The 15504-nt window shown below is 43.5% G+C and overlaps 1 protein-coding gene and 1 non-coding gene across 2 annotated transcripts; one reads left to right on the top strand and one right to left on the bottom strand.

Moving 5' to 3' along the window:
- Positions 1–4922: 4922 nt before the first annotated feature.
- LOC116204239 lies at positions 4923–6239 on the bottom strand. Its single transcript, XM_031536321.1, has one exon. The coding sequence runs from the start codon at positions 6237–6239 to the stop codon at positions 4923–4925; it is 1317 nt and encodes a 438-aa protein (XP_031392181.1).
- Positions 6240–6792: 553 nt separating this feature from the next.
- LOC116193371 lies at positions 6793–6899 on the top strand. Its single transcript, XR_004154280.1, has one exon. It is a non-coding gene; the product is annotated as a small nucleolar RNA R71 (small nucleolar RNA).
- The last annotated feature ends 8605 nt before the right edge of the window (positions 6900–15504 follow it).

The raw sequence follows: 15504 nt of genomic DNA, 5'->3' as shown, positions 1-15504 counted from the left end.
TTAACGGCATGAAGGCAATTTTGGTCCAGCATGACGGTCCCTGTTTATGTATGGTTTAGGTACTACCAGGATAGCAACTAACTAGGGATGGGAGCTCCCGACTCAAGGGTATCAATTCCTTGAAATCGGGCGGGATTCTTTTCAAGGCCTAAGCGACAGTCGAACCGCACGCCGTACCCATACTTCGAACCTCTGTCTAACCTAGATTCCTAGATTGCCGCTCGTGGGATTTCAAGCGTGGTACCTAAATCCACTAGAATGATGCAATGCAAGTGCAGAAAAGCAAATATGCGTAAAATAGATAAGCGAGAAAGTTGCAGAAAGCGGTAAATGAACATGCAAGCAAGCAAACGGGATCGAGCCCGAACCCACTAAGTATGTCCCCAATGGAGTTGCCAAGCTGTAAGGACCTGAATGTGGACTCTCGTCGGGGCCCGCTTGTGCGCTTTTGGATCGCGTGGCTTGGGATTGTCCACCTTCTCATGGGGACGCGTGACGGACATGCGTGAGAGAAGGAGTCGCCACTTATCATTTTATGACCTGAAGGTCGAGGGCGGATAAGTTACCCGGGTCTAGGGGTATGGAACACCTAGTTTGTCGTTAAGGCATTGATCTGTGCGGAACCGGAAAGTCCATGTTCGGGGGTTCATGTTACGTGCGGGCCTATATCCCGCACGCCCTTTCGATACTCTGGTTTGCTAGGTTTGTATGTTTTATTATTTACCGCTTGAATTAAGTTGCACTCGGCTCGCATGTTTTGACACCGGAGATTCGGTGAACCAAACGATGTCGGTTGAGAAGCCGATAGAGAAGTAAACCCGTATGTCGGGGAGTTGGTTCACAATCTTTGCGTTACAGTTCATCGAACCATGGAGGTTGAATCCCTGCGTGAACTAGAACCACGAGTTTTTGGATTTACTTGTATCTGGGCAAGCATTAGACCGATTCGATTAATTCGACTCTCGGACCGTTCGCTCACCGATTGGAATTCTTACAGAATAAATGTACAAAATAAAAATCCTTACAATGCTCTCGAAAAAAATAAATACAAATTACAAAAGGTCGAATTCCAGTCGTTTCGCGTTCGGTTGTTATTCCACTCTAACTCACCGTGAGTTTAGGGAAAAGACCGAAGAACTAAAATTCAATGTACGCTCTCACTCAATAGGGCGTTGAATCCTGTGAGTGTTGATTAGGACGTTGGACCCTGTGATCGATGATTAGGGCGTTGAACCCTAATATTATTCGGCCTAGGGATCAAGCTCGACCCGCATGGCAAACAGGCGCGAAAAGATAACAAGCAGCAGGTAAATAACAGACAATGTGTTTGTATTCATCGAATGTACGTGGATTAGCAAGTTTATTAATCCGGGTATTTTGGCATGCAAATCCTACCCTAGACAAACAAACGCGTGCCAATGTTTTAGCATTCGACTTTGGTTTGAGAACCTGACATGTCGGGTGTTCGTAGTCAAGTTTCGTGTGTGTGGATTGCTTTTACAGTGATTCGATGTTGTGACACTGAATTACCACTGAATTGATCCAAACTTGTATTTTGACTATAGATTTGGAATCTAGAATTCCTCCTAACCATTATCTAGTGTTTGGTTAGGTCAAGTGAAAGGTTAATCATCATTTTGCATGTTTTCTGACAGAGATAACCGTTCTAGTTACCCGAGTCTATGTTAGGATGACAGAAACTCATCAGTTAGATAAGAAAAGGCTATGCAGATGAACCTGCACCTGAACAGGTAGCCCGTTCTTATCCCGTACTGTAGTGTTTCTGTCATGCTAACCCTAAGGGTGTCGCTGAATTGTGAAAAGACGATTTTGCCCTTTATTTGAAAATTGTTTTTAGAAAAGGGGAAACATCGCAGTGCGGGCCACCTCAGCCTGTAGCCTGTGTCAACCAATTCCCTGGATCGTCCAGGGTTGTGCAAGAACCCCAAAAAAGCCAAAGAGCCGGTCGATCTGCCCGGAAGTGATCTAGAAAGATCTTCTGTATTCTGACCTGAGTTACCTGGAATCAGGTAAAAACTCAAGTTGAAACACAGAAGCCCTATTTAGACGTCCATTCTACATCGGACTGCGCGTTTCGGGTTTTGAAATTGATAAGTTTGAAAAGGGCACTAACGTCATTTGAAAACTCATCGACGCGAGTTATCAGTTAATGGCCAATTCGTGTAAACTTTATTAGTGTGAAGTGGGGTTTAATCATGTGAGCGTCCCGATTAACCCGTTTGTGGAATTAATGCTTAAGGGTTGTGCCGAATGCATTAATTATGAAAACGATTCGTGACTCGGCGACCAAGACGATTCCATAAGGATCGAGGATAATTTGGTCCAATGACCGAAACTACCCTCGTAACCGAATGGACCCGAATGAGTCATCGAATACCCGAATCCATGGATGCTTTGTTTTGAAAAGACATTTTCATGCGATATGGCGATGATAATGTAAATTGTAAATTACACAAAAGCCGAGAACAGACTCAAAACGGGAAGAGGAATCCTCATGCAATCCGTACGAGTCTAAGAGGCTCTCGATTACTTCTCCTTGGAGATAGCCGAGAGGTCTCATGGCCCAAATGGGGTTCCACGAGGTTTCCCCATCTCGTTTCGAATCATTTCTTGCATGCTTAAACGACAAACATGATAAATGACACGATTAAACGAAAGTCCGTATTGCCATGATTGGAATAACGCATTCGAACATGCAAACATGCACAAACAAGTTATTTAAGGAATCGATAAAACAATACTGACTTCATGCATGTAAGAAAACACGAGAAAACTCGGGAATCGAACTTGGATCGGGCTAAATGTGATCCCCCATCACTTATAATGGCTCTAGGTACCCCAAATCTTGAAAAGATGTTCTTTTTCAAAAATATGATTACAACTCTAGCATCATTACTTTGTAGAGCAACTGCTTCTACCCATTTTGAAACATAATCAACAGCCACAAGAATATATTTATTTGAAAAAGAAGAGGGAAAAGGACCCATAAAGTCTATTCCCCACACATCAAAAAGCTCAATTACAAGAATGCTATTTTGTGGTAATTCATGTCTCCTAGAAATATTGCCAGTTCTTTGGCATGGAGCACAAGACATAATGTAATTCCTGCAATCATGAAATACTCTAGGCCAATAAAATCCACAAGATAAGATCTTAGTTGCAGTTCTTTCCACACCAAAGTGGCCTCCTGCTTCCTTAGAATGACAGTGTTGTATTATGCTAAGCTGTTCAGTTTCAGGCACACAACGTCTGATTACTTGGTCAGCACAACATTTGAACAGATATGGTTCGTCCCAAAAATAGTATTTCACATCATGCAAAAATTTCTTTTTCTGTTGAAATGACAAACCATATGGTGTGATTTTGCTAACAATATAATTTACTATATCAGCATACCAAGGTAATCCTTGGATTTCTACTACATACAATTGTTCATCAGGGAGCTTTTCATTAATGGGTGAATCTAAACAATCAGATTCCAAACGGGATAAATGATCAGCCACTACATTTTCAGTTCCCTTTGTATCTCTAATTTCCAGGTCAAATTCTTGTAGCAGTAGAATCCAACGAATTAGTCTAGGTTTAGCATCAGCTTTAGCAAACAAATATTTCAGGGCAGCATGGTTTGTGTATACTATGATCTTAGAACCTATCAGATAAGGCCGAAACTTGTTACATGCAAATATGACTGCTAAAAGCTCTTTTTCAGTTGTGGCATAGTTCCTCTGGGCCTCATTTAAAGTTCTACTAGCATAGTATATTGCATGAAATACCTTACCTCTCTTTTGCCCAAGTACTGCTCCTACAGCATAGTCGTTGGCATCACACATCAGCTCAAACAGAAGCTCCCAATTAGGTGCAACAATCACTGGTGCAGAAGTGAGTTTCTCCTTCAATAAATTGAATGCCTGCAAACAATTGTCATTAAAAACAAAAGCAGAATCTTTTTCAAGTAAATTACAAAGAGGTCTAGAGATTTTAGAAAAGTCCTTGATAAATCTCCTGTAGAAGCCAGCATGTCCTAAGAAGCTCCTTACTCCTTTTGTTGAAGTAGGTAGTGGCAACTTCTCTATTATCTCCACTTTTACTCGATCAACTTCAATCCCTTTCTTTGACACCTTGTGACCTAAGATTATTCCCTCTCTTACCATAAAATGACATTTCTCCCAGTTCAGAAGCAGATTAGTCTCCTTACATCTTTTAAGCACACAACCTAAATTTGTCAGACAAGATTCAAATGACTTCCCAAAAACAGAGAAATCATCCATAAATATTTCAATAAAATTCTCTAACATGTCAGAAAATATAGACATCATGCACCTCTGGAAAGTGGCAGGTGCATTACAGAGACCGAAAGGCATTCTCCTAAAGGCAAAAGTGCCATAGGGACAAGTGAATGTGGTTTTCTCTTGGTCCTTCGGTGCTATATGAATCTGATTGTAACCAGAATAACCATCTAGAAAACAATAATAATCATGCCCTGCAAGTTTTTCTAGCATCTGATCAATGAAGGGGAGGGGGAAATGGTCTTTACGGGTAGCATCATTTAGTTTCCTGTAATCTATACAAACTCTCCACCCAGTCACAGTACGAGTCGGGATTAATTCATTGACCTCATTTTTAACCACAGTCATACCACCCTTTTTAGGCACTACTTGAACAGGACTAACCCATTTACTATCTGAGATAGGATAGATAATACCTGCATCCAGCAGTTTAAGCACTTCTTTCTTCACTACCTCTTTGAGAGTTGGGTTAAGTCGCCTCTGTGGTTGCACTGTGGGTTTGCACTCAGCTTCCAACATTATCCTGTGAGTGCAAATCAGAGGGCTGATCCCTTTGATATCTGCAATAGTCCATCCTATTGCCTCCTTGTGCTCTCTCAGCACGCTTAGGAGCTGCTACTCCTGATCACCTATCAAGGAAGAAGAGATAATTATTGGCAAAGTATCATCTATTCCAAGATAGGCATATTTTAAATGGCTAGGCAATGGTTTAAGTTCTAGCACCGGGGACTGTGTCAAAGATGACACAGGTTTTGTCGCACTGGTGCCCAGCTCCTCATAGTAGCGAGCCTTGATTTCTGACACCTTCTCCACAGATTCTTCCTCATGCTCATCATCATCACTCCAATCGTCCAGATCCCTAAGGACTGATTCCATTGTATCCATACCTGCTTTCTCCTCCACAGACTCAGAGATAAGCTCATCAATAATATCAATGGTGTAACAAGATTTGCCATCATCAAATTTCTTTATGGCATCATAAACATTAAAAGTTATTTGTTCATTCATAACTCTTAAAGTGAGCTTACCTTGTTCCACATCTATTAATGCTTTACCTGTCGCAAGGAACGGTCTGCCAAGGATCATGGGCACCTCTCTGTCCTCCTCCATCTCCAAGACTATGAAGTCGACTGGAAATATGAATTTGTCTAGCTTCACCAGGACATTCTCGACAATACCCTTTGGATATTTGATACTCCTGTCAACAAGTTGCAAGGTAATATAAGTTTTCTTGCATTCTCCAAGTCCAAGTTTCCTGAAAATAGACAGAGGCACTAAATTTATACTTGCACATGAATCGATAAGAACGTTCTCAAAATGAAAATTCCCTATAGTACAAGGAACAGTGAAACTCCCCTGATCTCTCTGTTTGCGTGGTAAGTTAGGCAAGTCCTTTTGGAGAATCATAGAACACTCTCCTATAAGCATCACAGGCTCACTCCCATCAAACTTCCTCTTTTTAGTGAGCAGATCCTTCATGAATCTAGCATATGAAGGCATCTGCTGGAGTGCTTCTGCAAATGGAATGTTGATTTGCAGCTTTTTAAAGACATCTAGGAATTTAGCAAATTGGGCGTCCAGCTGTTGTTGCTTCAATCTTCCTGGAAAAGGGACAGGAGGAACATACGGTTTCACCCCTAGTGACTTCTGCCTTGGTTCCTCCACCTTTTGCTTACCTTTGTCTTTCTCCGGACTCTCCTCCTGAGTTTGAGCTTTTCTATTGACTGTGTCCAATTCCTTGCCACTCCTCAGCATTATAACATTGACACCCTTGGGGTTCTCTTCAGTGTTGCTGGGTAAAGACCCTGATGGTCTATTACTCAATTGTTGAGAAATCTGACTAATCTGACCCTCTAGGTTTCGAATAGTGGCTTGTTGATTCTGTAGCATGGTGTCAGTCTTTTGCATATAGCTCAACATGAGCTCTTCCATTCTCGATTGACTCTGCTGAGGTGGAGCATTCTGAGCTGGGCCTTGCTTCTGGAATCCAGGTGGCGGTTTAAGTGCATTATTCTCATTCCTCCATGAGAAATTAGGATGATTACGCCACCCTGGATTGTAAGTATTCGAATAAGGCCCTTGATTACTCCGTTGGAAGTTGTTGACAAAGTTCACTTGCTCTCCATTGGGTGAAGCTGAGGGATTTCCAGACATGCATTCAAGAGTCGAATGTGGTCCTGAACACAACTCACAAAAAGCAACCTGATTAGTATTAAAAGAATGTGCGAGTTTACTTACCTGGGTAGTGAGAGCTGAAATCTGGGTTGTCAAATTAGCAATAGTGTCCATGTCATTGACTGATGCCACTCTTGATTTGCTTCTCTCATTCTGCCAATTATGTGCACTGGAGGCCATCTCTTCTATCAAAGCACTTGCTTCATCATAATTCTTACCCATCAGTGCGCCTCCTGCTGCAGCATCTACTAGAGACCTCAATGTATCATCCAGGCTAAGATAGAAGACCTCAATTAGGAGATTATCTGGCAATCCGTGATGTGGGCACTTTCTGATTGCCTCCTTGAATCTCTCCCATGCCTCATAAAGTGATTCACCATTGAACTTGGTGAAGTTAGTGATTTCGTTCCTCAATCTTGCAGTCCTAGCTGGTGGGAAAAATCTCCTGAGAAACTTAGATGAAAGGTCGGCCCAGGTGGTGATGGACTCTTGTGGCAGTGAATTGAACCAGGCTCTCGCTTTATCCCTAAGTGAGAAAGGAAAAAGCTGTAATCTAATAACATCATCAGTGACATTATTCATCTTTACCGTGTTACAGTATTGGAGGAATCCTGCAATATGCTCATCAGGACTCTCGTTGGGATATCCTCCAAACTGATTTGATTGAACCATCTGGATGAGTGCCGGCTTCAGTTCAAAGTTATTAGCTGGAATAGTGGGCCTTCTGATCGTAGAACCCATAATAGTAGGTACTGCATAGTCTTGAAGTGCTCTAGCAGCACCCTGTATTTGGCGGTTGATGTCATCGTCTGCCATCTCAACTGCCTGCAATTCTTCCCTTCTTCTATTCTCTCTTCTCAACCGATACAAGGTGCGCTCTATCTCAGGATCTAATGGTAGAAGTTCAGCACTTCTACTCCTGCGCATAGAATACCTGCAAAGAGAACAAGAAATAAACACACAGTAAAGTGCGCCTAAATTAACAATAGAACTAAAAGTGGTCTAATATTAAGTTAGTCCTCGGCAATGGCGCCAAAAACTTGATTCATTGCAAATATATATAAAAATAAGCGCGAATTCTACCAGCAAGTATACTGGGTCAGATCAAGTAATATAGTGATGAATAGAGTATCGATCCCACGAGGATTAATTAAGTACTAAACTTATATTAGATTCTATTATTATCTAAGCAATCAAATTGAGAGAATTAACTAATTAACTATTAATCAACCTAAATCGTCGCAAAGAGCAGAAAGAGAATTGTATGAAAATATATCAATTGAAAGTGGGAAAAATAGAATCCACCCTAGTTTCACTAATTAGATTGCCATCATGTTATATAGATTAATAGCTATGTGGTTATTCAAGTGAGTTTATCAAGCCTTTAAAATTAAAGTCTTAAACCCCTAATTAATCAATCAGCTCCCGCGTCTCTAATTAATAGTGGACTCTAAATTATAATCATACACCTTCCAGTGCTATGATTGTCTAATGCCCTAAATTAATTATCCCTAATGTCTTAGCGAATAACTAACTAGAAACATTGTATTAATCCTTGGATAATCTCTAATTAAACTAATTAACGCAGCTTCCGCATTTAACTAATTAGTCTAATCAAGAATTCCTAACAAACACTATATCAACTCCTGTATCAATAGTGTTTCTAACAATTATAACCAATTAAGAATTAAAATTGAAATTATAGGAATTGCAATTATGAATCATTAACACATCTATTAATCCTATAACATGGCGACAATCATCATATTAGCTACCTAGGGTTTCATCATATTCCCACAAGAGAAGCTTAGAACATCATGGAATTGAAAACACAATTATAATTCAAAGGAGTCATTGCAATAGAATTCATATTCAGCAGTAAACTCAAGATATTGAATCCTAAAACAAAAACCCAACAATTCCTTTAAGAAATTGTCTCTTCCACAATTCTTCGCTTCAAATCAATTGATCCAAGTGACGGCTCCAGACAAGACTCTCTCCAAAAACTCTCTAGGTTAAAAGAATGGTGAAAAATGGCTCCCCCCTCCAAGGTTTCCTATTCTTGTTATGAGGAGTATTTATATCCAAAACAAAAAAGATTTCCGAAAGATATAGGCTGGCTCCAAATTGCGCAAAACTCCTCAATATTGCTTGTAATTCCATCTAGGTCCTCAAAGACCTACAATATCAAATTACACATAATTAAGCACCAACTTCTTATAATTTCTATTAAATTAATAATAATTTAACATGAATTGCACAATAAAATATTAGTATAATATGCCCTTATCAGCACGCCCACTCACGCGGCCCCCATAGCTCCACCCACAAATGCACTCCTTGAAGCGGGGGTCGAGCAGGAAGCGAGATGGAAGAAGTTGGAAGACATGATCAAAGCCCTACAAGTTGATGCCTCTCGCCGCGACACTAGCTAGTTGGACCTGACCCTCTTCCTCGACATGCGGCTGCCGCCGAAGATCAAGATTCCCGAGTTTCAGAAGTTCAACGGGACAAAGGATCCACAGCCGCATCTTTGTCACTACCACGAAAAAATGCTCCAATATTGGGAATATGAGCAGTTAGTTATTGCCACATTCCAGGAGAGTTTGATCAGACCAGCTCTCAACTGGTTCATGTCACTCAGAGTCGAAGATATTCCCACCTGGGTTGACTTGTCCAAGAAATTTTTCGAGCAATACCAGTACAATCTAAAGATGCCTCCATCTTTCCTCGAACTCAGTACAATGGAAATGGCTAAAGGGCATAACTTCAAGGCTTACTCCACACATTGGCGTTCTGAAGTAGCGAAGCACTTTCCTTCTATCTATGAGGCTCAATAGATACAGATGTTCCACACGACACTTCAAGGGGCTTAATACTCGCACCTTATGGGCCACAAGTTCTCCTTCTCAGAAATGATTATGGAGGGGAAGCAAGTAGATCTGGGCATCAAGCTCGGAAGAATTGAAGATCCATTCAAGAAGAAGGAAGGGGATCTTCAAAGAAGACCACTGCTGGGGCATCCACGGCTGGCGGTAAGAAAGGTAAGAGTCATCCGTCAATGCTATCAATCCGGGATACCAGGGGCCCCAACAGTACTCAATGAGCTTTACGACCACACTGTCGACTGCTCCAACATACGCCCCGCCGCCTGTGCACTACCAGTCCCAAATCTCAAAGCCAGTAATATAGGCCACCGATCGTGAGAGCTCCTCAGTCAGCGTAGCAGGCCCCAGACCTGCAGGTTCAGCGAGGCAATACAACATAACCTCGCCAGCACAAGCAGTTCACTCCCTTGCTAGTGCCGCTTTCCCAAGCATATCGACAACTCCTCGCAGGTGGTAAGATCACACCAGTAGCGCCTACTCCCAACTTCAATCCGGCGGCACACAACTAGGACTTGCATTACGAGTACCACCAGGGAGCCCCAAGCCATACCACCGACAACTGCTGGAAGTTACGGGACAAGATCCAGGACATGATCAACAAAAATGAAATCTCGTTCAATGCGGTGAAGCCACAAAACGTCCAGAATAACCCCCTTTCCGACCACGTGTTGAGCTCAGGACCAGCAATCAACTTGATTGACGTCTACGCCCAAGGCATGGATGAAGACAAAGAGGAGGAGCCGACCTCCCCATAAGGCCGCATATAGCTATATAATATTTCTCGAGTGCAGGCAACACTATAGGCCGCACTATGGAAGAAGGATCCTTTTTGTTGTAGCAAAACCTCTAATCTTAATGAAAATCCCTGCGTGCATCTTTTAAAAGTTTTTAGCATCTACACTAGCACTCTCCTTTGCTCATTCCAAGCATTTTTGTTTCCAAGTTCCATTCAAGGCAGTCAAACTCAATCCAAAAAGCCGCTTGAGTGGCATCTTAAAGGACGGAAGCCCTGCCGACCCTCCGCTATCGTCACCGACCGATTGCCTAAGCAACATGCATTCCTCGCGCACATTTCATCATAAACTCTATCTTTGCTCGCCATTTACTTCGATGCACTTTGAAACAAGCTCCTGGTCGGGACAAACCCCTCAAGGGGGGCATCAAGACAGTCCCAAGGATGCCCTTCTAGTTCTATTGGGTTTATTCAACCAGCCTGTTCCTGTGGGGCCTGGCTCCTTGAGCCTTCCCTAGGATGGCTACGTCTGCCTACCCACAACCAGAGAAAGTATGCCTATGCGGCCCCCAGTCTCGATCTAACCACTCTAGGGTGGTAATGACTGGACCCTCGGAGATTGAGTATCCCCACATGCGACACCCCATGGGTCGCATGCTGGACTAAGATTTCACATGGGCCCACTTGACATTTCTTACCGTGCACTACACCGCATAATCGCCTAAATGCATCATCTTCTTTGTCATCCTTCAGAGGGACACGTTGGTCACAGTTGAAGAGCGATGCACAGGTTCACACCTCCCCGAGAACTCCTATCGGGTTGTTCTCCCTATACTTTGGCGGGGGAAGGGTCCGACGATGAGGCCCATGAGGACGAAGGCGAAATCGACCAAAGGAACCACATGCCGTCAGTACAGCCGTCTTAGTTGACGACAAGCATTGCCTCCGGGGCCAACACGTCCATCAACTCCTAGAGCACGCCTCTCCAGTGTACACATGATGCTGGAGCCAAAAAGCTCGATCAAGATGGTGAATTGCACAAGACGCCCTCCACGAGCCACATCAACACTCCGACAGGGGCATTTCCGTTCGAAGCTCCTGCCGAGACACCTCAGACCTCATTCACCCACCAAGGGCACTTCCAAGCGACGTACACTGGGGAATTTCTAATTGAAGCTCGCGCCAGCACATCCTTAACAAGCAACGTACACTAGGGCATCCCCGATTGAAGCTCGCGCCACCACAACCTCGGTAATCGACATACATTAGGGCTTCCCTGGTTGAAGTTTGCACCGAGGTCACCATAATGGGTCACTCCAGCAAGCGACGTCAGAACGCTCCAAGTCATCGGCGTCAAAAGTGGGCGTCTCCCATGGCAAGCAGCAAGACAACCTAGGTCACCCAAATCTCTAGGGCAACTTCGTATTTTTCAGTTTGTAGACATAAGGGGAAACCATTTATAAAGTTTACAAGGGAGAAGAAACAATGATTTAGCTCCCGAATGCACCGAACACCAAGTCTCGACGAGGCGAAGCGCACAAAGTACCCGCAATAATGTAAAAGTCGGAAGGAACGATGCAAATCCAAGGGGCACAAATAGGCCTTGGTTTCAGGAAAGATGGCGAGCAAACCCGCCAATCAAGAAAACCCAGACAATGCCAAGGTTCACCAAGCTTACCAATGGCGCCAACCAAGAAATCAAAGGAATCAATAAACCCGACACAAAAAGAGGGCAACAATCACGCCTCCTCGGTGGAGACATAATGCAAAAACAATGCAGACTCGGGAGTCGAGTTCTCCGGGCTCTTCTTCTTCGCAAACTTGAGAGACAAAAGAATTGAGCCCACTAGGTTGAAACGCCCCGTGGGGCATCCTAGGTAAAAGTTAGGGCAAAATAGAGGTACGACTGGAAATCCCGAAGTGGGCGGTCGTCGGACGGACCCGAATGTGGACTCTCGTAGGGGCCCGCATGCTCGCTTTTGGATCGCGCGGCTTGAGAGTGTCCACCTTCCGGAGAATGCATGACGGACACGCGCGAGAAGGAGTCAGCACTTATCATTTAACGACCCGAAGGTCGAGGGCCGATAAGTTACCTAGGTCTAGGGGTATGAAACACCTTGTTTTGCTAAGGCATTGTTCTGTGCAGAACTGGAAAGTCTGTGTTCGGGGGTTGATGTTACGTGCGGACCTATATCCCGCACACCCTTCCAGTACTCTGGTTTGCTAGACTTGTAAGTTTTATTTCATTTACTGCATGAATTAGGTTGCGCTCGGCTTGCACGTTTTGACACCGAAAATTCGGTGAACCAAAGGATGTCGGTTGAAAAGCCGAGAGAGAAGTAGACCTATATGTCGGGGAATCAGTTCACAGTCTTGCGTTACAATTCATCAAACCATGATGGTTGAATTCTTGCTTGAACTGGAACCGCGATATCTTGGGTCTACTCTTATCTGGGCAAGCACTAGACCGATTCAATCGATTCGACTCTCGGACCGTTCGCTCACCGACTGAGATTCTTACAGACTGAATGTACAAAATAAATCCTTACAATGCTCTCAGAAAAACAAATGATCGAATCCCATTCAGTTTACGTTCGGTTATTATTCCACTTTGACTCACCGTGAGTTCAGGGAAAAACCGAAAAATCGAAATTCAAATACGCTCTCAGTGAATAGGGCATCGGACCCCGTGACTGATGGTTAGGGCATTGAATCCTAAGTGCAATGCGTCCTATGGGTTGGGCTCGATTCGCATAGACAAACAAGAGCAGAAAATTAACAAACAACATGTAGATTGCAGACAATGTGTTTGTTATTGCCATGTATACGTGGATTAACAAGTTATTAACCCAGGGATATTTTGCAAGCAAATGCCATATGCTAAACAAGCAATCATGCAAAACGTTTTGCATTTGGATTGCTTTCACAATTGTTCTGTATTGTGACACTGAAATTCCACTAAATTAGTCAAACTCGTGTTTTGACTCTAGATTTGGAACTTAGAGTTCTGTCTACCCATTATCTAGTGTTTGGTTAGGTCAAGAATACATCTCAGTTACCTCTCCAAGAGGTTAATTCGAGAGGTATCTAGGCTTTTCCAAGTCGATATGATTTCCTCAACTTCGATTTAAACATTTCCCGACATGCTGGCACGTAATACGATGACAAACATGCATGATATAACATTGAAATTGCATAAAAATTAAAACTTGGAAGTAAAACATGCATAAAATCAACTTATAACTCCGTAAACACAACGAAAACGTAAAAGTTCTAGCTCCTCTAAGTCGGGAATGGTCATACCTAGTCCCGGGATGCGGGATGAGACTGTTAGAAGTTGGATTGGACCTTTGGTGGGTCGAGTTTGGGCTGTTTTTTGTTGAACCGACCCGAATGGCACAAGACAGACCCGAATGGTAGCTTCTCGACCCGACTGGGCAATTTTTGGGTCGGAGGTCACCACGGTGGCTCCCAATGGAATTTTGATGCAAGGTCAGTGGCTCCCGACTCCTGACTAACCCCTGGAGGTGACAGTGGTGGCCATTTGGTTCCAAACCTGTCGGGCTGACCCGTATAGCTCTGCATAGATCACGAAAAACAGAGTACGTCTAGAAAACAGACTCGACTAGGCAGTTTTCGAGTCGAACGTCACCACGGTATCTTCCGATGGAATTTTGAGGCAAGGCCAGTGGTTCCCAACTCCTAAGAGACCCCCAGAGGTGGTTGCAGTTGTCGTTTTGCAAAAAGAGTCTCGGATGGCCATTTGGTTCCAAACCTGTCGGGCTGACCCGTATAGCTCTGCATAGATCACGAAAAACAGAGTACGTCTAGAAAACAGACTCGACTAGGCAGTTTTCGAGTCGAACGTCACCACGGTATCTTCCGATGGAATTTTGAGGCAAGGCCAGTGGTTCCCAACTCCTAAGAGACCCCCAGAGGTGGTTGCAGTTGTCGTTTTGCAAAAAGAGTCTCGGATGGACCCAATCTGCAAGAAAACCGCAAGAATAGTCAGAAAATTCGACCCAACTGGGCAGTCGGGCTGTTTCTTCGTGCTAGGCTAAAACCGACGGGTTTTTCTTGGATTTCTCAACCCCTTGACACCCTAGGGAAGTTCGATTCTGTGGTGACTATTCCGATGGGTTGGAGGCCTCAAACTTAAAATCTAAGCTCTGAAATGTATAGAGGGGATCGAAAACATGTGGGATATGAAGTTTGGTGAAGTTTGGATATAAGCTGGGATGGTAAATACCATGATTTCGACTTAAGTCTTTGGTGTTTTGCTTGGTTTCGCTTTACTGAAGCTTGCTACGGTTTCTTCAAGTCTTGGAGAGCATTTGAAGAGTGAGAAAGCTAGAGAGATGGCATGTGGTGAGTTGTGATTAAGTTAATGACATAAATGCAATATATAGGCAAAGTTTAATGACAATTAAGTGAAGAAAAGCTTGATTGAGTGCATGCTTTATGGGGATCCGAATTTGCTAAGCAAGATAAGGATGAATGTCATCCAAGTACTCTTCATGGAGAAGATCCAAGAAGCATTAATGCTTGGATGGGAAGTTTGTGTGTAATATTGAAAGACTTAGATATTTTTGAGGCAAGAGTGCAAGAGAGCATGGAGAGGACGGCATTGAAGGGTTATGGCTGCCCTAGGGCATGCCATGGGTCCCATGAGCTTTGAGGGAAGTTCGGGACGAAGTCCGGGTCTCGATTGATTGCGCGTTCGAGACTTGTTGCTAAAACGAACGTCGAATTATCAATGCGAGCGCGAAAACGGTTCAAACGAGCCCAAAATTGTCCATTTTACCTATGGGAATGCCCGTGTGGTTTTTGGGCTCGGAAGTCGGTTTTGCTCATTTCAGGCGATCAAAACAAAGTTAGCCATTTCTGAGGATGTATCTCATGTCTGCATTCCGTATTGGTCATTTTGACGTGCATTGTTAATCAGCCTGAACAATTTACTAATAAGCCGGTAATGCAAATGTGGAGCTAGAGACGTCCTAGGAGGCCAAAACTGGATTTCTCATATTGTTTTCTGAGTTATGCATTTCAGTCTGATGATTCCACATTGAGTCTTGGAACGGCTAGCACTGTGTAGGGTAGGCATCCAACGTCAAGTTTCCCCAAAGAGGACCTTCGGATATGGATTTCCACTGAAAATAGCCTTTTATGCTCCTCGGAGGTTACTCGAGAAACTGAAAAGGGTTTTGCTGTCTATTTTGCCCAATTGCGTCTGTCCGTTGGAGTTTTCAGGGCAATGCAGGATGAACTTCGTTTGCCGTTATTCCGTTAGACCGGTCTCCGGTTATACATTTCCGAAGAAGAGTATGCTTGTTATGTCGCTCGGAAGTCATTTGAAGTGTCAGTGTGGCTTCCAAGAGACAATCTGAAGCACTGCTCATGC

The sequence above is a fragment of the Punica granatum genome, chromosome 1 (genome assembly GCF_007655135.1).
Source record: "Punica granatum isolate Tunisia-2019 chromosome 1, ASM765513v2, whole genome shotgun sequence".
NCBI classification, from domain to species: domain Eukaryota; kingdom Viridiplantae; phylum Streptophyta; class Magnoliopsida; order Myrtales; family Lythraceae; genus Punica; species Punica granatum.
Note: the sequence above shows the minus strand (reverse complement) of the source record. Positions and strands in the feature narration are given on the sequence as shown.